Below are 20871 nucleotides of genomic sequence, written 5' to 3' on the forward strand. Positions count from 1 at the left end.
GCCTTTTAAATAATTTTATTTAAAGTTTCATAATAAATACTTAGGCGGGTTTTCCCAGCTGAGAACACAGAAATCAAAACAGCTCTGCATAGGAGAGTTTACATTTTTCACCTCAGGTTTAACACGGGTGGTTGAAAGTCAGCAGGCTGGGGCGTTCCTGGAGGTTCCAGGAGAGCTGCACTCCGCTCCCATTCCAGAGTGCAGGTTTTTTTCTAATATTTGCCAATTTTGGGACGTGTTTTCAGTGCTCCTCACCCTGGCCACGTACCCTCCCAAATCTTCAGACAGTTTCGGGATCACAACTTCAACTAAACCAAAAGAAACCCAAGCCACACACATTCGAGAAGACAAACCAGTCGTGTTCACTCTTCCAGAAAACAATCTTGGTGGAAAAAAAAAATAAGTAACCCCTGGGTTGGTTGTGGGGTTTTTTTGCCCCTTTTTGAGATGGTGCTCAGAAATAAACCTCAGCCCGTGGAGACTGCAGGTGAAAACCTTCCAAGTCTCCCACTTGAGTGAATGTAGCATTTTTTCATTATTATTTTTAAAGTGGTTGATTAATTAAGTGGGGAACCAGATTATTATTAATATTTTTTTTTAATTTTGGTGTAAAACCAGCCCTAGATTCTCCACCTTCTCCTTCAGCTCAGCCCCTGTTGCCCATCTGGAGGACACAGTGTACCCGACTTGTCCCTGTTGGGAGTCACACCTGGGATAAAGCACACAGGGTACAAAAAGGGAGAGAAAATTCAAATTTCAGGCAGTGAACATCCTGCCTTGATCCCACCAAGCAAGGCTGGAGCATTTCAATCTGTATTTACCCTCCTGGCCATTATTTCTCCTGCTTGGGCTCAAGCCACAAGCCTCGAAGAGATAATTCCTTTCAAGAAGGAGGTTTGTGCTCACGTCCTGGGCACACACATCCCTGCTATGATTATCCAAAGGGGAAGAAATGAAGCAGCTTTTGGAGAAACTGGGCCAGGGGAGCACGGAGGGTCTCTGTGTCCCTGGGAGGGGAGCAGGGATGAAGATTTCTGGAAAATGAAGGCGATTCCCATCAGTGCTGCACTGCTCCCTTTGCACAAATGAGTTTCTTAAAAAAGAGGAGAAATGAGCTCAAACGCTGGTCCCAGAGCACAGGGAACACCCAGGGTCACACAGCTGCCCTGGCACGGTGCTCCCAGCCCTGCTGCAGGAAGGGAAGAAAAAGAGGGAGAAGGTGGAGGGAGGTTGAAGCTTTGCAGGGAGCCCATCGCCACCAGGGCTGGGGGGAAACTGCTGCGTTAATGAACAATATCAACCCGGAAACAAAAAGCAGAACAGCCTCCAAGCCACCCGGAAACAAAACAAAAGAACAACCTCCAAACCAACAACAGAACCAAATCCTCGCATGCCTGGCAGGAAGGGAGAGGGCAGGGGGGTGAGGAGGGGCAGAAGGCAAGGCTTCAAATGAGGTCGAAATCTAAGGAGCTAATGCTGGCGATGGGAGCTCGCCAGAAGTTAAAGCTGTTGAACTGCAGCAGAGTGTCCTCTTCGTCGGAGACGTCCTGGCGGAGCCGATCCCGCTGGCTGGTGAGCTTGCCCAGCCCTGCCTTGGGTTTGTAGAGGGTCACATCACCGAGCTCCAGCCCCTCCAGCTCCGCCACGTCCAGCCGCGGGATCGGCATCCTCCAGTAGATGAAGGAGTCGTACTGGCTGCTGATGGTGTCCAGCATCTCCAGGCTGCGAAGGGGAAAGGGGGCGAGGGAGGGGAGAAGAGGAGGGGAAAAGCTCTACCAAAGGCACAGGAGTTGCCCCAAAGCAGCTGAGACTCTCAGGTGTTGCCATCACCCCACAGGATAATCCACCACACAAAGGAACGGGTGGGCAGGGGGCTGTGGTGTCAGGGAGGTTGAGCTGGGTCTAACGGCAGAGTGGGGCTCTGCCACTCAGTCTTGGTCAAAGTCCTTCTCTGAGCTGTAATTTGGAGGGGTGTCCAATGGGACTTGTCTCCCTGTGCCTCAGTTTCCCCATCCACGTCAAGGGGAGTGTGGGAAGGAAGGCTGGGGTGGGGGGCTAGCCCCTTCCCAAAGGCATCTCCTGACAGCAGGGAGCAGACACAGGCTGTCCCCCACACCACGCTCTGCTGGGAGGGACAGAAACCGGCACCCAAATTAACCCTTTTTCCACCAGACCATGCAAAAGGGTCTCTCCAAGCCCTGTGCCAGGATCCCCGGAGAGTGGGCAGCGGGAGGGGGGTCCCTGCTGCCCCCCGCCCCCACTTTTCAGCCCTCGTGGCATGACCTCACCCTGGGGGACCACGGCAGAACCCTCTAGAAGGGGCTGGAAGAAGCATCGCTCGGTGTTACCATCGCACCCCACCCACCCTGCTGGTGCTGGCTGTGTGCCCACCATGCCATGCCATCCCACTTCCCATCCCATCCCATTCCATTCCATCCTGCCATGCCATCCCGTCCCATCCCATTCCATCCCATCCCATTCCATCCTGCCATGCCACGCCATGCCATCCCGCCCCATCCCACCCTGCCATCCCACCCTGCCGTGCCGCAGAGCCCCTCCCGCAGCCCCACCCGGATCCACGGAGAATTGGGGAAGAGCAGGAGCAGGGAACGTGGTTCAGCTTTTCCTCCAGCACAGCCTGAGCTGAGTCACGGCCGCGCTGCCTTTCCCCGGCACGGTGATGTCATTCACCTCCGTGCATTTGGCGACGGAGGTGAGGAAATAAAATTATATATATCAACCAGCTGACCCAAAATATCCCCCTTTTCCCACCGACCCCTCCGTTTTAAGCCTTGGGAATCAGAATCCTGAAGGATGATTCAGACATACCTTGAGTCACGCCCTCTCTCGCTCCCGTCCGGGGGGACCAGCTGCTAAATTTAAGATTCCCGATGTGACTCCCAGGCTGTGGAAGGTGCCTGTGTCACCCCCGCCCCGGGGAAACTGAGCCGTGGGGCTTTGAAACAGCCTCTTCCCGGGGGATATATCCCTGGGGATCTTCTGCACAACAGCAGGGAATTGTTTAACGGGGATGGATGTTGCGGACAATGGGGTTTAGAGCGTTGAGGAGGGGAAAAGGGAGAGATAAAGATGTCAAATATCCAGAAAAGGCAGTTGATGGGGAGGGGGTGGGGGGGACGACACACCGCTGTGCTGTGGGTCACCCCCAAGGAAGAGCATCTCCCCTGGGATCAGCATGGGGGCAAAACCCCCTTCATCCTCTTAATCCCCCTTGGATGCTGCTCATTTTCCCCTCGCTCCCCCAAAATAAAAAGAAAACCCTGGGGTGCCAACTCCCCCCTCCACCCGCATCTCTTCCAAAAAAAAATAAATTAAAAACGCATCTTCTTGCTTTTCCTGCCCCTCATCCTGCATCCCTTACCTGGGCGGCGGGATGGATGGATGGAGGGAGGGATGGGCGGGATGCCGGCCGGGCTCTTTGTGCTGGGAAATCGTCGCAGCGTCGCTTTTGTCTGGTGGCGCGTCCGGGTCTGCAATGCAGCCCCTGGGTCGGCGGGATGAGCGGGATGAGCGGGATGAGCGGGATGAGCGGGATGAGCTCCCCTTCCTTCGGGGGGGCCGGGGCGACGGGCCGATGAGTCAGCGACTCCCACCCGCAGCGGGGAGGGGGGAACGGCCGGGGCGGGGGCGTGGGAGGGGGATCCTGCGCGCTGGACCCCACGGCGGGGGGTGTATCGAACCCACCCAGGGTGGGAGGTTCCCCGCAGCAATTCCCGATCCGCTCCTGCAGCCTCCAGCTCTGGACTGGGGGGGTGGATAACGGGGCGTTTTCAGCCTCCAAGGAGCTGGCAAAGGTTTCTATTTACCTGGCTGCGAAGGAATGGGGTGTCGCGGTACCCCCGAACCTTGGGCTGTCAGAGGGTACTTTGGGGGTGAAGCGCAGGGTGGTTTGGTGCATAAAAATCCCGGATGAGGTTTCTTTGGGGGGTTATTTATTTTTTTTTTGGGGGGGGGGCGTTGCTGAGGCTGGAAGGGTTTGGTCCTGATGCTGCGTGGCAAAAATATCTCAGCTTGGTGGCTGGAGCCAGGCATGGAGCTAGAAATAGGAGGGAGGCACCCAAAGCTGGAAAACTGCCCGGGCTGGGGGTGGGCAGAGGTGGGGGGCACCTTGTACCCCCCCCCACCGCAGCCCCCCTGGGTGTGGGGCCATGACCAGGCCCCTGCACTGGGGCAGTGTTGGAGGGACAGTGACAGCAAAGGAAACCCCAGTGTCCCCAGTGCCACCCAGTGCCGCCCCTCCAGCCTTCCAACCTGCCTGCCCTGGACACTGCTGAGCCCCAAAACCTCCCTTTTTTGGGGAGAACAGGCTGGATCAACACACCTGACAGGCTGAGCGCGGCCCTTGCCCTCCTCTCCCCGGGATTAACATTCCTCTGGGGCTTTGGGAGGGATTTTTTCTCCCTTTTCCTCCCCATTCCCTGAGCTCGGCTGGTTTCTCCCGCTGCCAAGTCCTCTCGCCAGCGCTCGGCTCCCAGCCGGGCTATTTCTGCCTCCTCCTCCTCTCCCTGCCACCGCCCAGAGCCAGGAGGATCCCGTGTCCCCTGCCCGGAGCTGGGGAAATGCCAGGCGGGAATTTTCTGGGATGCTGCTCCCTCCGGGGGTTCGAGCTGCTGCGTTTTCAGGGATCCCCGAGGCCATGGGGTGCAGCTTGACTGGGCGACTCCACAGGGAGCTGGACGTGACACTTCGGGGTGTCACCTGCTGGAGGGGGTGGCTCATGTGGGACATTATCCCAAATCTGTGACATCCCTGCCCGGGAAGAGACCCGGGGCCAAACCCCTCAGGGGGAGATGGGGGACAGGGCGATGTGGGGTCCCTCTTGTACCGAAATCTCTTTGCCACGGTGGGTTTGGGGACAATGTCCTCTGGCAGCACAGGGAGCCAAAAAAAGGCTCTTCAGCTGAAACGAGGTCTCAGACACTCGGGGACAGAGACCCCACCGAGCGGGAACAGGGCCACCCTGCTCGGGATTCCTGGAGCCAGGGGGATGCTTGGGATTTAGGGGCTGAGGAGGGAAGGGACAATCGGGGGCTCACCCAGGGGTGTCCCCTGTGGGGGTCCCTCCGGGCGGGCTGGGGACCCGCAGGAGGGGCTGGAGCTCCCAGCCCGGCTTGGAGCTGCAGGATTTTGCCGGTGGTAAAATAAAAAAATCATAAATCCCTATCAGGATTCTCGCTGGGACCCCCACCCCTACCAGCCCTGCGGGGACCCCCCAGCCCTTCTAAGACCCTGGGGGCCCCCATCGCTATCCGGCACCACCCAGCCCTACTGGGAATCCTCCGACTCCCAGCCCTGCCAGGATCCTGGGGACACCCCAGTCCTGCCGGGACCCCCGTGGACCCCCGGCCGCCCCGTTTCCCGGCCCCTGCAATGCCGGCGGCGCCCAGGGTGGGAGCTGTGCCGGGGCCGGGCGGGGGGGAGCGCCGCGTCCCGCACCCGCCGGGCCACGCCTGGCCGTGCGAGCTGGGCACCGGCACCGGGACCCGCACCGGGACCGGCACCCGCACCGGCATCGGGACCGGGACAGGTAATGGAGCCGCCACCGGGGCCTGGAGCGGCTCCCCCCGGGGGTGCGACCCCGCGGAACGGGCCCCGTGGGGAGGCGGGGAAGGCACCGGGACGGGGGGGGAGGGGGTGGGCGCCGGCGGGAAGATTCCCCCCCCACACCTTGCAGAGCCTCGGTGGGACCCAGGAGTCCTTCCGGGACCCCATCGGGACCCCCCATCCCTAGCGGGGCCCCCTAACCCAACCAGGACCCCCGGGACCCCCAACCCTACCGGCGCCTCAAGCCCTACCAGGACCCCCGGGGTTCTCAGCCCTCTGGGCCCCCTCTGCCCCACCAAGACCCCCCGGCCCCCCCAGGACCGCTGGGACCCCCCCAGCCCTGCGGAGCCCCACGGTCCCCCACCCTTGCAGGCACCCGGTGCCCCCCAGGGTGGCAGCCGTGTCTGTCCCATGCAAAGGGGGGTCCTCCCCTCATCCCGGGGGTCCCGGGCCCGGCAACCCGGGGGGATCCCGGGGTTTTTACCCAATACAGCCCCCGTCCCCCCACGCCGCCCTCCCTTCCGAGATTGGGGGGACCCTTGTGGGCCCCCCCCCGGGGGCGGTTGATCGCAGTGCTGGGGGTGGCTCGGAGCGGCCCCCCCGGAGGCCTCGCTCCTCTTCCCGGTCCCCGCCGGTGACGCAGAGCGGTGGTTTCCCAACCGGGAAGTCATTTTGTGTGTGCCGGTGCGGGCCGGGCCGCGAGCCGCCCTCCCCGGGGCCACCGCAGGGCCAGGTGGGCTGAGACCGGGCACACTTCATTGCAAGGGTGGGCAAGCGGTGAGGGTGGGGAGGGGGTGGGTGAGACCCCCACAGCCGGGGGTGGGGGCGGAACCGGGGCAACCGCGGCCTGCGGGACCCGCTGCCAAGAGCCGCCCGGAGCCGCGGGGGAGCGGCTGGATCCAGCCCCAACCATCGTCACCCTTCGCTGGGCACAAGGACGTGAGGCCCCGGGGGTGCTGGGGGGTGGGTTTGGGGAAGCGGGGGGGGGGGGGGCAATAAGGGGTCCAAACGGGGTGTGTGTGTGGGGGGGGGGGGGTCCCGGCAGCTTGAACCCCTCCGGTTGGGGGAGGGGGGGCGGTTCAGGCTGGATTTGCTGGTGGCTCGTACGAGGCTGAGCCCCCCCCTCCTGGGGGCGGCTCTTCTGGGGGCCGATTTTTTTATTGGGGGGGGGTCCCTACCACCTACCTACCCCCCCCCCAACCCCACGGCCTTTCCGCCGCGGCGCCGGATCCGGCAGCGCGTTATGGCGGGGGCCGGCCCGGCACAGCCTCATTTCCTAAGGAAATGGCCCTGGAAAAGAAGGGGCAGCCCCCCCCTGCCCGCTCCGTCCGTCCGTCCGCCCGCAGGGCCGGGTCGGGCGGTGCCGGTGCGCGGGGCTCGGCCCCGGTTCTCGCCGCCCCGGACGTGTCACAACGCGCCCGTTCCCCGCCGCGGGCCCCGCTCCTCCCCGCGGCCGCGGACTTCGCACCATCCGGCGGCTCCGGGGCAGGGGGCAGGGGAAGGGATTTTTCCTCTTTGCCGGGGTCCGGCCCCCGCCGGTGCCCGCGGCCGAGCTCCGGTAGAGCGGGGCTGGGGACTCTCCGGTGGCTGCTGCGGGGCTGGGCGCGGGGGCCGCGGCCCTTCCCCGGGCGGGTGAGTTCCCTGCGTGCCGGCGGCTTTTGCAGCCAAAGATTTCTCTCTCCTTGCGGGGACGAGCGCCCATTTTGGGGGTGAAACCCCCCCCCCTTCCCACACCCCTCTCAGCTACCAGGAGGGTGGGGGGCTGGGGCCGAGCCGGGCACACCCCCCGGTTATTTTCCCCCCTCCCCACGTCTGCTTTCGGAGCCGGGAGCGGAAGAGCTGAACCTCCGGCCCCTTTTCGGAAAGGCCGGGATATTTATAGCCGCCTGGCTCAGGGAGCTGGGATTTGCCAGGGCCACCTCCAGCCCCCCCATCCTGCCGCAGCATCCCTCGGGTTTGTCCTGCGCCGGGCTTGGGGGGACAGGGATGGATCCTGCCCGGGCCGGGGGGACAGGCTGTGGGATGGCCGGGCACCCTCGAGGTCTCTGTGCCATGGTTGGGGTCTGCTAGGGGCCTCTGTGCAATGCTGGGGGTCTTTGTGTGATGCTGGGGGTCCCTTGGGGTCTCTGTGTGATACTGGGGGTCTCTGTGCAATGCTAGGGGTCCCTGGGGGTCTCTATGTAATACTGGGGGTCTCTGTGTGATGCTGGGGGTCCCTTGGGGTCTCTGTGTGATACTGGGGGTCCCTGGGGGTCTCTGTGCAATGCTAGGGGTCCCTGGGGGTCTCTATGTAATACTGGGGGTCTCTGTGTGATGCCCAGGGGTTACCTGGGGGTCTGTGTGATACCAGGGGTCTCTGTGTGATGCCCAAGGGTTGCCAGGTGTCTCTGTGATAGTGGGGGTCTCTGTGTGGTGCTGGGGGTTCCTCAGGGGTCTCTGTGCAATACAGGGGTTGTCTAGGGGTTTGTGTCTGATATTGGGGGTTCCTCGGGGGTCTCTGTGTGGTGCCGGGGATCCCTTGGGGGGTCTCCATCTTAGTTTGATAGATGGATTTGGGGTTGACTTGCAGAGCCAGGGCTGTGTGCAGCCCCCTCCCCATTCAAACCCACAGCTGGCTGCCCCTCACCCACCACGCCGTGCCTCAGTTTCCCCAGTCTGATGCATCACCTCCTGGACAAGGCAACCCAGCAGCCCCCACCCAGCTGCCCCTTTCCCTCCTGCTGTCCAACACCTCCCTCCACCCGGGGACAAACCCTTCCCCGCTCTGCTTCCCCCCCAGGTGCATTCCCCACCAGCTCCCCCCACCTGTCCCCATGGAGTGAGCCCACGTGGGGGTCTCAGCACCGGGGCGGCCCCCCCCGGCAGCCAGCCCAGCAGGGAGGGAGCCTGGACGCTGCCAACATGAGCGACTTCTGGCACAAGCTGGGCTGCTGCGTGGTGGAGAAGCCACAGCCTGTGAGTAGCTTCACCTTGCCTGGTTTGGGGGGCGTTCTGGGGTCCCGGGGCTGTGGGATCGGGGGGTTCTGACGGGCTTTGTCCACTTGCAGAAAAAGAGGAGGAGACGGATCGACCGCTCCATGATCGGGGAGCCCATGAACTTCGTCCACCTGACGCACATCGGCTCCGGCGACATGGCCGCGGGCGAAGGGCTGCCCATGGTACCCAGCCGCGGGGTGGGGGTCTCACGGGAGGGCGAGGAGTGTGGCTTTGGGGGTGGTGGGTCCCTGTTGGGTGATGGGTGTCACTGTTGGGGGTGGTAGAGGCTCATGGTTGGGTGGTGGGTGTCATGGTTGGGAGCTGGGTGTCAAATTAGGGTGCTCGGTGTTGTGGTTGGGGTGCTGGGGCTCATGGTTGGGTGGTGGGTGTCATGGTTGGCTGATGAGTGGGTCCTAGTTGGGTGATGGGTGTCACTGTTGGGGTGGTGGATCTCATGGTTGGGTGGTGGGTCTCATGGTTGGGTGGTGGGTGTCACTATAGGGGTGGTGGGTCTCATGGTTGGGTGGTGGGTCTCATGGTTGGGTGGTGGGTGTCACTATTGGGGTGGTGGGTCTCACAGTTGCGTAGTGGGTCTCATGGTTGGGTGGTGGGTGTTGCTGTTGTGGTGGTCAAGTCTAATAGTGGGGTGGTGGATCTCTTGTGGTTGGGTGACGAGTCTCGGGGTGGGGTGCAGTGGCATTCTGTTTGGGTGACAGGTCTTAGGTTCGGGCGATGGGGCAGCACCGGGTGGCGGGGGTGACACGTTGGGTGGTGGGTTCCCCAGCGGTGACCCCGCATCTCCCCCCTCCCCGCAGACTGGCGCCGTGCAGGAGATGAGGTCCAAGGGCGGACGGGAGCGACAGTGGAGCAGCTCCCGGGTCTTGTAGCGTGTGAGTACCCGGCCGTGGCCGCCCCGCGCACCCACCGGCCCCTTCCGGGGCACCACCGCCAATTAACACGCCCAAACGAGCCTCCGCTTGCGCCGGCCCGTCACCCGCCCGCTCGGACTTCGCAGATTCCTGGCTTTTTCAGCCCAAACTTGAACTGCCTGAACCCCCAACCGGAGGAGAAGCGACCTCAAGTGTTTGAACCCCGCCGTAATTTATGCAGCACCATCCTCACCCGGCTCCTGGTGCCTTTTGGTCGCGTCCCCCCTGGCAAATCCCTCCTTCCCGGAGGCATCAGGGAGGGAGCGGGGCCGGCAGCTCCCACGGGGATTTCAGCCTTCAGGACGCGGGAACACTCTGGGAGCTGCCGGGCACAACCCAGATGTGCCAAATCCTCCCGGTTTTCCCTTTTTCCACCCTGCCCACCTCCCACCGGCCCCTCCCCGCGGTGCCTTGGTTTTCCCAGGGGATCTCGGCGAGGCGGGTCCTGGTGAGGAGGCTGATTCGGTGCCTTCCCGGGAAGCCGTAGAAGAGCAAAACTGGGATTAAACCCCGACGCTTTGGTGCAAAAACCGGGATGAAGCCCCGAGGCTTCCGTGTGTCACCAGCAGCGGCTCCGCCCCGGCAGCTCCACCGCCGGGACCTGCCCCCTTCCCTCTTTTTTTAGGATGTTTTTTTTTTTTTCCTTATTTTTTTTTAAGCTCAACAAGCCACCTGGGCAGCCTCCTCCGCCGCCCCGGGTGAGAGGGGGGTGTGTGTGTGTTGGGGGGTGTTCTCTTCCACCCGGGATCACCACCGGGATGTCACCGGCACCGGCCGAGGCAGGACGGGGCCCGGTCCTGGGAAGGAACTCGGGCTCCCGAATTCGGGCGCGGGTGTATATAGTTGAAATTGCGCCGGGATTAAACATTAAATGGGCCGTGCTGGGTGGCAGAGGCTCTCCCCTTCCCTTCTCCCTGCTCCTCGGCATTCCAGGATGCTCCTGCCTGGAGCTGGGCCTTCCCACCCCCTTGGGCAGCCAGCGCTGGATTTGGTTTCCCCTCCCCTGGGAAAAAAAACAACCCACCCTTGAAATAAAACCCTTGTGCTGGCCCGAGGGATGTGTCCATGAGCTGCCCCGGGGCTCCTCTGCTACTGGTGCTGCCAAATTTGCCAGGAAAAGCTGAGGACCAGCCCCCCCCGGCACATGGTGGGCACTGCCCTCCTGTCCATATTCTTTATCCAGCCATTTGGGGACAGCTTTGGGCACACTGAGACCCCTGGTGCCACCACTGCTTGTCCCTGAGCCGTTTCCTCCTGGCTGGGCTGGATTTGGGGGTTTGGCTGCACAGAGTCCTCTCCGCCCCCCCCGGTCCCCAAAGTGCTCCTCTGACCAAGGGAGGGCACTGATGGAGGACTGTGCCCCAGGAAAAGAGGGGGTTCACCCTCCAGGATGTCCACAGGGAGGGTGGGGCAGTGCTGGACCCATCATGGAAGAAGAGCCAAGAGCCAAAAATGGAAGAAAAGAGGGAAATTTAATCCTGGGAGCATGTGGGGATCATCTCAGGCTGGCTGTGTGTCCAGACCCACCACCTGGGGCCCTCCACAGTCCCCCCAAGGAAGGAAGAAAGTCAAGAACTCGTTAATTTCCCCTAAGCACCCTTATTAAGTGGGTGCGTGTGCTGCTCTGGCTTTGCTGCCTGTGGGGTCCCCAAAAACCCACCCGGGGGGACTGAACCCCAGTAGGGCCATCAGGGCGGGGGACAAATGGGTACAAGGACCCATCCCCAGCAGGGAGCCGAGCTCTTAACAGAGGAGTGTGAGCACTAACGAAGGTGGCTGCGACCCCTCCACACCCAGGGACCTGCCTGGGGACCCCACCTCCTCCTCCAGCCCCCCCAGAACCCGCTGGGCACCCGCTCTCATTTGGGGGAGCTGGGGGGCTGCCCGGCGGCGATGCGACTGACCCGCTCCAGGACATCCTGGGGGCAGAGGGGGGGCACGGTCTGTGCCAGCGGACATTCATCCACCAGGCTGTTCATGGGGGTGGGCGGGGGGACCACCTCCTCCTCCAGCCCCCTGGCAGGGCTTGGTCCCCCCAGGGCTGCCTGCAGGATGGGCTGGACCTTCTTCCTCGATGCCCAAGTGTTGCCCTGGGTGTAGGTGGCCAGGCAGGACCAGGGGCTGGGCAGGGGCTGGAGCTGCAGGGCTGGTGCTGTTGCCTCCTCCAGCGCCTGGCACACCTGGAGGGAGGGAGTGTGGTGGCTGGGACCCCCCCACAATTGGGGGGTGAACTGCAGCCGAGTTCCCCCAACCCCATGCCAAGGGATGGGGGTCCCAGCCCCCCCCACTCACGGTGCTGCGCAGGGTCTCGTGCCGGCTGTAGACGGCGAGCTGCCGGGAGGGCTCCAGGCGCTCGCTGAAAGAGATGCTCATGGCCACCAGCCCTGCGTAGCCCCGAGCCTGGCAGAAAGCATCCAGGTCCTGCAGCACGTCGGGCCGGCGCAGGAAGGTCTGGAGGAGGGACAGAGGCTGGTGTCACCTCGCTGTCCCCATCGTGCCACCCCTTGCTTTGGTTTCCTCCCCTCACCTCCAGGTCCATGTAGATGGCGCTGATGGCGAGGAGCAGCTCATCGCTGGAGAGGACTTTGAGGTCCTTCCTCAGCATCTGCTCTGTCGTCAGCCCTGGGAGATGAGAGGGACCGAGTGTGACCCCAGGGAAGTGTCCTCGTCCCCAGGGAGCGGGGTGTGTCCTGGGATCTGCTCCCAGCCAGACCTGAGACATCGAACATGGCCGTTTGCAGGGCTTCGAAGACGGCGTCGCGGGCCGGCAGGTCGGGGAACCTCTCCTCCAGCAGCGAGACACACGCCACGTCCCGGGGTGTCACCTTGCCAGCAGCCGGGCTCAGGTTGACGCAGTCCAGGAGGATGGTGCCTGGGAGGGACCATCGGGGCCATCAGTTGCCACCGTCCCCCTCGGCTGGGGCTTGGCCAGGGCTGCCCCTCCTCACCGTGCAGCAGCGCGGCTGTGGGTCTGTCCAGCACGCCCGGGGGGCCCTGGGCGATGCGCTCGGTCACCAGCGTGGCACAGGAGCCCACCAGCTCTACTGTCACCTGGCAGTGGGGAGCACGGTCCTGATCGAGTGGCCGGTGGTCCAGGACCTCCACCACGGCCTCCTCCAGGGCTGCGTCAGCACTGGTGGGTGAGATGGGGAGGGTTAGACCCTGGCCACAGCCCCCAGGTGTCACCCTGGCCACAGCCCCTGGGTGTTACCCCCAGCCCAGCCTGGAAACCCCCTTCATTCCTCTCCTCCTTTCCTAAAAACACCCTGGAAAGAGAAAATTTTTACCCACCCTGGGGCCAAAAATCAAGCCAGGGGAAAAAGCGAAGCTGTGGCTGGGTGGCCCCAGGTTGTCCCCCCGTCCCCTCCCCGGCTCACCCAGGCAGGACATGGTGGTCGACCAGTGTCAGGGAGAGCAGCCCGGCGCGGTGCAGCCCCCCCAGGTCGATCTCATCCCGGAAGATGAGGGAGGTGGCAGGGATGCCCTGCTCCCGCAGCAGGAACGTCGTCTCCGTCCGCAGGGCGAAGTCGGCGCGAGGGATGTTCAGCACCGGGATGAAGGCGGCTCTGGGAGCCGGGGAGGTCTGTGGCCGTGGGGGTGACACATGGTGAGGCATCCCCCAAGCCCACCCTCTGCCCCCAGGACGCTGGCCGAGCCTCTCACCTTCGCCAGGAAATAAGCCAGGGCCAGGGCAGAGACGGTGGAGTCCAGGTCACAGGCCTCGTTGCCCATCACCACGTGGATCTCCTGGTGACGCCGGACGTGGTCCTGCCGGGGCAGGGGACATCAGGCGTGGCAGTGACACGTCCCCGTCCTCCAAACCCCCCCAGACCGGTCCCTTCCCCTCTGCCACTCTCGCGGGGACATGCCAGTTGCATGTGTCACCCACAGATGCCACCCTCTGGCACCCATCTCCCAGCTGCCACCAGACGGGCTCCTGGCATTCCCGAAGTGCCCTCAGGAGGAGACCTGGCTGGGATCCATTTCTGAAATGAAATCCTCACGTTTTGGGGCACGTGTGTGAAACCGGGCGAATCGAACCAGAGCACCCAGTGTGGCCACGAGTGACCACAGCGGTGGTGACAAGGACCTCCCTGTCCCGGGGGACACACTGACACAGCCTCCTTTAGTATTTTAACCCAAAACAAAGTGTTTTTTCCCAAAGACGATGAGTTTGGGACCGGCTGCCCCCCAAAACCCCACATTTCACCCCTTTTCCTTCTCATCCACAGCCGCAAGAAGAGAACGTCAAGCGTGTCACCCCAAATCCCCGGGTGCCCGCCCTGTCTCCAGGCCCTTTTTGGGTGACAATCATTCCATGTCATAACCCAGATCCGCTCCTTTATTCCATATAAGCCGAGGAGGTAAACAAGGAGCAGCCCGTGCTCGGCGGGGGGGCTGCAGGGCTGGCCTGGGGGTGCTGGGGTAGCCACAGAGAGGGTTTTGGGGGTCCCCAGGGGAAGCTGTGACACCTCAGCACACAACCAACCCCTCCTCCTTGGGGTGGACCCCACTTGGGGGGGCTTTGATCCTCTGGGCAACCTGCTCCTCCCTTGCACCCCAAGCCTTCTGTACCCCAATTCCCCTGCACCCCGCTCCTCCCCATGCACCCCATGCCCCTGGGCACCCCACTCCCCATGCCCCCCGCTCCCCTGGGCGCCCAGTCCCCTTGCACCCCAAAGCCTTCTGCACCCCAGTCCCCACGGACCCCACTCCTCATGGCACCTGACGACCCCCCCCCCATCTGCACCCAGATTTCCTGGCCACCCCGAGCCCTTAGGCACCCAGTCCCCCTTGCACCCTGCTCCCCCCCTGCACCCCAACCCCCTGGGGACCCAGCCTGCCCCGACCCCCCAATCCCCGTGCACCCCAACCCCCCTGCACCCCCTCGCACAGCGCTGCCCCCCCCCCCGGACCCTGCTACCTGCAGAGCCGCCCGGTTCCCCTCCACGAACCGCTCCATAACGGCGGCGATCCGCGCCCCGACCCGCCCCAGACGGCCCAGTATGGCCCAGTACAGCCCAGTACAACCCGGTACAACCCAGCACCGCTCCCCCCCCCCCCAAAACCCTCCTCGGGCCCCCCCCCTCCGCTTTCGGGGCGTGGCCGCCCGCGCGGGCTGGCGGGAAAGGGGGCGGGGGGAAGGGGGGGGAAAAGGGGGGGGGGGGGTGACACCCCCAAACTGCCCAGGCACCCCTAAGCCCCCCGTGCACCGCAGACCCCCCACCCGGCGGGGTCTGACCCCCCTAGACCCCCCCCCCAGACAGGCCGTGCCCGCCCCCCCCGACTTTCGTTGTCCCCAGGACGGCGACGCGGCCCGAGCGGCGACTGGCGACTAGTTACTGGTGACCAGTAACCGGTAACTGGTGACCCCGCCGGGCGCGAGCCCGCCAGCGGCTGAAACCGGGCCTCAAAGTGAGGAAGAAAGCGGAAAATCGGTGATTTTTTGGGGGTGTCCCGGGGCAGCGAGATGGCGGCGGTGCCGGCAGAGCTGCCCGCCCGGCCCGGCCCCTTCCTCCTCCTCCTCCTCATCATCATCCTCATCCTCCTCATCCTCCTCCTCCGGCCCGGGAGGAGCAGGAGCGCGGGCGGCAGCGGCCTCGGCGAGAGGGGACGGGAAAAGGAGGAATAAAGACGGGACAAGGAAGGGAGAAGGAGGAATAAGGAGGGGAAAAGGGAAAGAAAAAGGAGGAAAGAGGAGGGAGAAAGAGGATAAAAAGAAAGGAAGGGAAGTAAATAAGAGGAAAGAAGGAAAAGAGAAGGGAAAGGGAAGGAAAATAAGAAGGAAAAAGCAGGAAAAAGGAGAGGAAAAAGGAGGAAAAGAGAAGGAAAGCAAGGAAAAAGTAAGGAAAAAGAAAGAGAGGAGAGGGGAAAGAGGTAAAAAGACGGCAAGAAGAAGGAGAAAAGGATACATCAAGGGGAAAGAAGGAAAGAAGAAGGGAAAAGGTGGAAAAGAAGGAGGGAGCAGCGGGTCGGCGACAACCAACCGTCGGCAAAGTAAGAGCGGGTCTGGGGGCGCTGGGGGGACGCGCCCGGGGCTGCCGCGGGTGGTGGGAGCGGCGGGTCTGGGGTGTCGATCTGGGGGCGGCGGGGGGAGCCGGGGGGTCGTGGGGTGGGGAAACTGAGGCAGGCGGCAGCGGCGGCCCCGTCCCGCCCCGCGGCCAGGGCTGGGGCAGCCGGTTTGTCCGGATCCCGCCGCCGCTACCGGAGCCGGTGGGGCCGGTTGGGCCGGGCTGGGGGCTCCGGGCACCGGGCTGGGGGCTCCATATACCGGGCTGGGAGCTCCGGGCACCGGGCTGGGGGCTCCAGGTACCGGGCTGGGGGCTCCAGGTACCGGGCTGGGAGCTCCGGGCACCGGGCTGGGGGCTCCAGGTACCGGGCTGGGAGCTCCGGGCACCGGGCAGGAGGCTCCAGGTACCGGGCTGGGAGCTCCAGGTACCGGGCTGGGGGCTCCATGTACCGGGCTGGGGGCACTGGCTCCTCCACAGCCACGATACCAGTTTGTGCATATTCCTGTCTTTAAAAAGAATAGATATAATTATTATTTATTTTATAAATAATACAGATTTACTAAGGCTATTTATCCATCCACTTCTCTAGCAAAAAATCTGTATTAGTTGCTTTCTTCGTGCCACTCCTGATGTAGTGACTTCCCTGCAGAGCTGCTGCTCCATCGAGTGTGTTCGTTTACTTGTTCCCACACTGCCTGTTGGTAAAGGTTAATTGTTCATGTATTTGTGGGTTCATTTGTTAAGAATATTGATCTGCTGATGTGTTCACCTGCCTTTCTATCAAGGGTATTTATTAATACCATTTATTTATATTAGATATTTGTTTATCGAGAAAATTTGCTTATTTATTTATTTACTTATTTAAGACAATAAACTTTTAACTTACTGGTTGGGAATCATTTCCAGCACTGATCATCCCCTGGGGCTGCAGGAGGGTCCTGGTGCCCTGATTCTGGCCACGTGTGTGGGTGGGAGCAGGATTAGGGCCAAGGAGATCCCGGTCGCTGACCCGGATCAGCTACGTTCCTGCTGGCACAGAGTCTGTGAAATTTCCCAAATCTCTTCCCCATCCCAAAGCCAAACGTTCCCATTTCTTTTGACTAAAAGCTGAATTTTTCCCAATCCCTCTGCAGGAGCATCTTCCCCACCTGAATTTCCAGGAAAAGCCCGGTGGAAGCACAGGACTCCCACCTTTCCTCCAGGCCTCTCTGCCTCCATCTGACCCCTCAGTTCCTCCCAGGTTGGTTTGGGATTCTCCCTCTTTCCTTTGGGATTCTCCTTTTCCCCCTGACATCCTCACGCATCCACAGCATTGTTTTTTCAAAGCAGTTTAGAGGCAGGAGCAGAAACAAGTTGGTAAACAAATCAGATTAATAGAATTATTTTTTTTTTTCTCTCGAAATCCCCAAGTTGGACCTTCTGAGGGAAAAGTTTGGGATGTGGCTGTTCCTGGAGGGACCCGGAGCTTTCCCAGGGGCTTGATCCAGGACCTGCTCCAGGCAGGACACCCAGGGTGAGGGTCCCACTGCAATGGAGCAGCCGCCTGAGCAGGAAGGGACAATCCCTGCCCTTTCCAGCAGGGAAGGGTCCCAGCAGCTCCCGCAGGAACCCGTCGGTGGGGAAGAAATTCCAGAGGGCAGGCGGGAGAGCCCGGCACCAGGCGGAGAAGCCGCCGCGGGGCAGCCAGGCCGTGCCCCACGTCTCCCCTCCGATCAGCCTCCCAAGGAAGATGCTCAGGAGAAGCAGCCCACAGAGACTGGGGGGTCCCTGGCTGCTCCCCCCATTCCCAGCCCCGGGGGGTTCCCAGAGGAGCCCCCCCGAGCCCGCAGCCCCGCTCGGGAAGCGGAGCCGGATTTTTACTGCGTGAAGTGGATCAGCTGGAAGGGCGAGCGGACGCCGGTCGTCACGCAGAGCCAGAACGGGCCCTGCCCGCTCCTGGCCATCATCAACATCCTCCTCCTGCAGTGGAAGGCAAGTGGGGTGCAGGGGGGGGGGGCGCTGGGGGGCTGCCCGGGGGGGGGGTCGGGGCTCGGCTCCCCCCGGCTGGTGCGGGGAGGGGGCCGGGGGCTGGTTCCCAGCCTCTCGCTGCTCCCAGGTGAAGCTGCCCCCGCAGAAGGAGGTGGTCACGGCCGAGGAGCTGATGGCACATTTGGGTGAGACCCCCGGGACCCACCTCCCCCTTGCCCCCTGGCGCGGTGGTGTGCCCTGGTGTGCCCTGGTGTGCCCTGGTGTGCCCGATGTGCCCCGATGTGCCCGGTGTGCCCGGTGTGCCCTGGTGTGCCCGGTGTGCCCCAGTATGCACCGATGTGCCCGGTGTGCCCTGGTGTGCCCGGTGTGCCCGATGTGCCCTGGTGTGCCCCGGTGTGCCCGATGTGCCCCGATGTGCCCCGGTGTGCCCCGATGTGCCCGGTGTGCCCTGGTGTGCCTGGTGTGCCCTGGTGTGCCCTGGTGTGCCCGATGTGCCCCGGTGTGCCCGGTGTGCCCCGGTGTGCCAGGACTGATGACGCTGCCTTGCAGGCGATTGCATCTTGTCCACCCAACCCCGCGAGCCCTCCGAGGGGCTGCAGCTCAACTTCCAGCAGGTGAGGAGAGTCTCCCACCCCAAAAACCGCTCCCCCCTCCCTCCATCTCCGGGAGCTCCGGCGGCCTCAGGCTGCAAGACGCGTGAGAAACTCCCCTCCCCTTCCTTCTTGCCCCCCCAGAACATCAATGACTCCATGACCGTCCTGCCCAAGCTGGCCACGGGGCTGGACGTCAACGTGCGGTTCACGGGCGTCTCCGACTTCGAGTACACACCTGAGTGCATTGTCTTTGACCTCCTCAACGTCCCACTCTACCATGGCTGGCTGGTGGACCCCCAGGTGAGCTGGCCCCATGGCTGTCCTGCTGGTGGCTTGTGTTGGCCCAGGGACACCAGGGAATGGTCCAAGGGTTGGTGAGACACTGATTTATCCAGAGAAGTTGTGGATGCTCCATGGTTGGAAGTGTCCAAGGGCAGGTTGGATGGGGCTTGGAGCAACCTGGGCTGGTGGGAGGTGTCCCTGCCCATGCAGGGGGTGGGATCTAGGTGATCTTTAGATCATGGAATGGTTTGGGTTGGAAGGGACCTTAAAGATCACCCAGATGGTCCATTCAATGATCTTCAAGGTGGCTGCTCCATCCCTGGAAGTGCTCAAGGGCAGGTTGGATGGGGCTTGGAGCAGCCTGGAATGGTGGGAGGTGTCCCTGCCCGTGGCAAGGTGGAGTCTAGATGATGTTTGAAGATCCCTTCCAACCCAAACCCTTCTATGATGGGAGAGACCCTTCCAAGAAGCTTCTTGGATGTCCCCATGATGGAGCAGTGGTCCAGCTGGTCGGGGAAGGTCCCAACAGACTCATTCTCTGCCCTGGGCTGCCCTGGGTCCCTGCAGAGCTGGTTCTCACCCCCCAGCCCTTCCCCTCCCCACAGAGCCCCGAGGTGGTCCAAGCTGTGGGCAAGCTGAGCTACAACCAGCTGGTGGAGAAGATCATCACCTGCAAACAGGCCAGTGACTCCAGCCTGGTGAGCGAAGGTGAGGGATCCCCACCCAGCTACCTGCTCCCAGGGGGTGCCCGGGGGGGGGGGGTGGATCTGGATGCCCCAGCCCTGCTCCCACCCCGTTGTCCCCCCCAGGGCTGGTGGCCGAGCAGTTCCTGGAGTCCACGGCCTCCCAGTTGACCTTCCACGGGCTGTGCGAGCTGACGGCGGCCGTCAGGGAGGGCGAGCTCAGCGTCTTCTTCCGCAACAACCACTTCAGCACCATGATCAAGCACAAGGTGCAGCTCCACACACACTCCCCCCCACCCCCCCAGCTTCCTTCCAGCCATCGGACCCCAGCCCCCAAACCAACGGTCCCCTCTCCCCAGGGCCACCTCTACCTGCTGGTGACAGACCAGGGCTTCCTGCAGGAGGAGGGGGTGGTCTGGGAGAGCCTGCACACGGTGGACGGGGACAGCTGCTTCTGCGACACTGACTTCCACCTCAGCCAGGCTGCGGGCAAGGGGGGGGCCACCGCGGCCCCCCCGGGCCCCCGCCTGCAGCAGAGACAGGTGGACCAGGTAGGGGACAAGCAGGAGGGGGACGCTGGGTTTGTGGTGCAGGGGGGGGACGCTGCAGGGTGACGTTGTGCTGAGACCCCCCTCCCCAGTCTGTTTCTCTGTGTGTGTCTTCCCCCCCCCCTCCCCAGGATTACATGATCGCGCTGTCCCTGCAGCAGCAGCAGGGCCAGGACCCCCCCTCGGCGCTGAGCGACCTGGAGCTGGCGCGGCAGCTGCAGCACGAGGAGTATCAGCAGCACCAGCAGCACCAGCAGCACCAGCAGCACCAGCAGCACCAGGTACTGCGATGCCCCCTCCCAGGGTGGGGGCTTCCTCACCCCCTGTCCCCCCCAAGGCAGGGGGTGAGAAACCGCCCCCCCCCCCCCCCTTCCTCCCCGCTCTGTATTGTCCCCCGGGGACGCCGTGGGGTCCCTGTGGGGTCCCCAGCCCCAATTCCTGTTGCCCGCAGGGGGGGCGGCCGGCAGGGGAGCGACGGCAGCGGCAGAAGCCAGATTTGGACTGTACCCTCCTATAGCGCCCGGGGGGGGCACCCGCCGCCCCCCCCCCGCACTCCGTCCCCCAGGGAGACACCCCCCACCCCCACCCCCCCCCTCCCCAGGGGGTCCCTGGGGACGTGATGGGGACACGCACACAGGAGGGGGGGTCCTGCCATGCCCACCAGCGGGACCACCTCAACCTTTCCAGTGGCCTTAACAGGGGGGGGTCCCAGGGGGGGCCTCAGCCCTCAGTCCCTGCTCTGAGACACGGGGGGACACGTGTCTGGGGGGGGGGAGGGAGACACACGCGTGACCCCGTGTCCGAAACGTGGCCTTAGCAAATAAAGGACTTGTCCCCCGGCCTTGGCTCCGGGCTCTGACACCCCCGGGGGGCCTGAGCCCCACGGACGCATGAGTCTGGGGGGGTCTGGGGGGGGTTTTGGGGTGATGGGACCTTCTGAGCCCCACGGACACGTGAGTCTGGGGGGGTCTGGGGAGGTTTTGGGGCACCGACCTCTCTGAGCCCCACGGACACAAGGAGTCCAGGGGGGTTGGAGGGGCTTTTGGGGCGACGGGACCCTCCATGCCCCATGAACACGTGAGTCTGGGGGGGGGGGGGCTGTCGGCGGGACCCCCCGCGCCTCACGGACACAGGGTCTGGTGGGGGGGGGTGTTTGGGGTGAGGGGACCCCCTGCACCTCAAGGACACGCGTTTCCCCCCCGGGGGGGCTGCGGTGTCGCGGCGGGCCCGGCAGGGGGCGCGGGGGGGGATGTATTTATTTGGGGGGGGGTGGGTTGTTAGAGCCGCTCCCGGCGCTCGATTGATCGAGTCTGGCG

General features: G+C 63.3%; 4 protein-coding genes across 19 annotated transcripts; 2 read left to right on the forward strand and 2 right to left on the reverse strand.

Annotated features, from left to right (window-relative positions):
* Window position 1: 1 nt before the first annotated feature.
* Window positions 2–3639, reverse strand: MLLT11 (MLLT11 transcription factor 7 cofactor). 4 transcript variants are annotated; one of them, XM_051641190.1, is made up of 3 exons: window positions 3383–3639; window positions 2830–2870; window positions 2–1722 (listed from the first exon to the last, which is right to left on the reverse strand). In XM_051641190.1, exon 3 carries the CDS (start codon window positions 1713–1715, stop codon window positions 1446–1448), a length of 270 nt encoding a protein of 89 aa, XP_051497150.1. In that variant the 5' UTR covers window positions 1716–1722; window positions 2830–2870; window positions 3383–3639; the 3' UTR covers window positions 2–1445. The 4 variants fall into 4 exon arrangements, with proteins under 4 accessions (XP_051497150.1, XP_051497149.1, XP_051497148.1 ...); XM_051641189.1 differs by having other exon boundaries at window positions 2830–2873; XM_051641188.1 differs by lacking the exon at window positions 2830–2870 and having other exon boundaries at window positions 3383–3415.
* A 1789-nt stretch (window positions 3640–5428) lies between these two features.
* CDC42SE1 (CDC42 small effector 1) lies at window positions 5429–10347 on the forward strand. Of its 6 annotated transcripts, none has more exons than XM_051641200.1 (4): window positions 5429–5548; window positions 8345–8520; window positions 8613–8723; window positions 9357–10347. In XM_051641200.1, the coding sequence occupies exons 2-4, from the start codon at window positions 8467–8469 to the stop codon at window positions 9426–9428; spliced, it is 237 nt and encodes a 78-aa protein (XP_051497160.1). In that variant the 5' UTR covers window positions 5429–5548; window positions 8345–8466; the 3' UTR covers window positions 9429–10347. The 6 variants fall into 6 exon arrangements, with proteins under 6 accessions (XP_051497160.1, XP_051497157.1, XP_051497159.1 ...); XM_051641197.1 differs by lacking the exon at window positions 5429–5548 and adding an exon at window positions 6221–6298; XM_051641199.1 differs by lacking the exon at window positions 5429–5548 and adding an exon at window positions 6273–6331.
* A 576-nt stretch (window positions 10348–10923) lies between these two features.
* On the reverse strand, window positions 10924–14525 carry PRUNE1 (prune exopolyphosphatase 1). Of its 2 annotated transcripts, none has more exons than XM_051641070.1 (8): window positions 14395–14525; window positions 13134–13238; window positions 12848–13053; window positions 12419–12603; window positions 12184–12342; window positions 11998–12092; window positions 11763–11921; window positions 10924–11650 (listed from the first exon to the last, which is right to left on the reverse strand). In XM_051641070.1, the coding sequence occupies exons 1-8, from the start codon at window positions 14431–14433 to the stop codon at window positions 11330–11332; spliced, it is 1269 nt and encodes a 422-aa protein (XP_051497030.1). In that variant the 5' UTR covers window positions 14434–14525; the 3' UTR covers window positions 10924–11329. The 2 variants fall into 2 exon arrangements, with proteins under 2 accessions (XP_051497030.1, XP_051497031.1); XM_051641071.1 differs by having other exon boundaries at window positions 14399–14473.
* A 229-nt stretch (window positions 14526–14754) lies between these two features.
* On the forward strand, window positions 14755–20394 carry MINDY1 (MINDY lysine 48 deubiquitinase 1). 7 transcript variants are annotated; one of them, XM_051641060.1, is made up of 12 exons: window positions 14755–15467; window positions 16071–16188; window positions 16615–16721; window positions 16892–17452; window positions 17577–17634; window positions 17999–18063; window positions 18184–18342; window positions 18930–19032; window positions 19134–19276; window positions 19367–19558; window positions 19687–19836; window positions 20007–20394. In XM_051641060.1, exons 4-12 carry the CDS (start codon window positions 17012–17014, stop codon window positions 20070–20072), a joined length of 1377 nt encoding a protein of 458 aa, XP_051497020.1. In that variant the 5' UTR covers window positions 14755–15467; window positions 16071–16188; window positions 16615–16721; window positions 16892–17011; the 3' UTR covers window positions 20073–20394. The 7 variants fall into 7 exon arrangements, with proteins under 7 accessions (XP_051497020.1, XP_051497021.1, XP_051497022.1 ...); XM_051641061.1 differs by having other exon boundaries at window positions 16071–16182; XM_051641062.1 differs by having other exon boundaries at window positions 16071–16178.
* The last annotated feature ends 477 nt before the right edge of the window (window positions 20395–20871 follow it).

The sequence above is a fragment of the Apus apus genome, chromosome 27, assembly GCF_020740795.1.
Source record: "Apus apus isolate bApuApu2 chromosome 27, bApuApu2.pri.cur, whole genome shotgun sequence".
Classification (NCBI taxonomy): Eukaryota; Metazoa; Chordata; class Aves; order Apodiformes; family Apodidae; genus Apus; species Apus apus.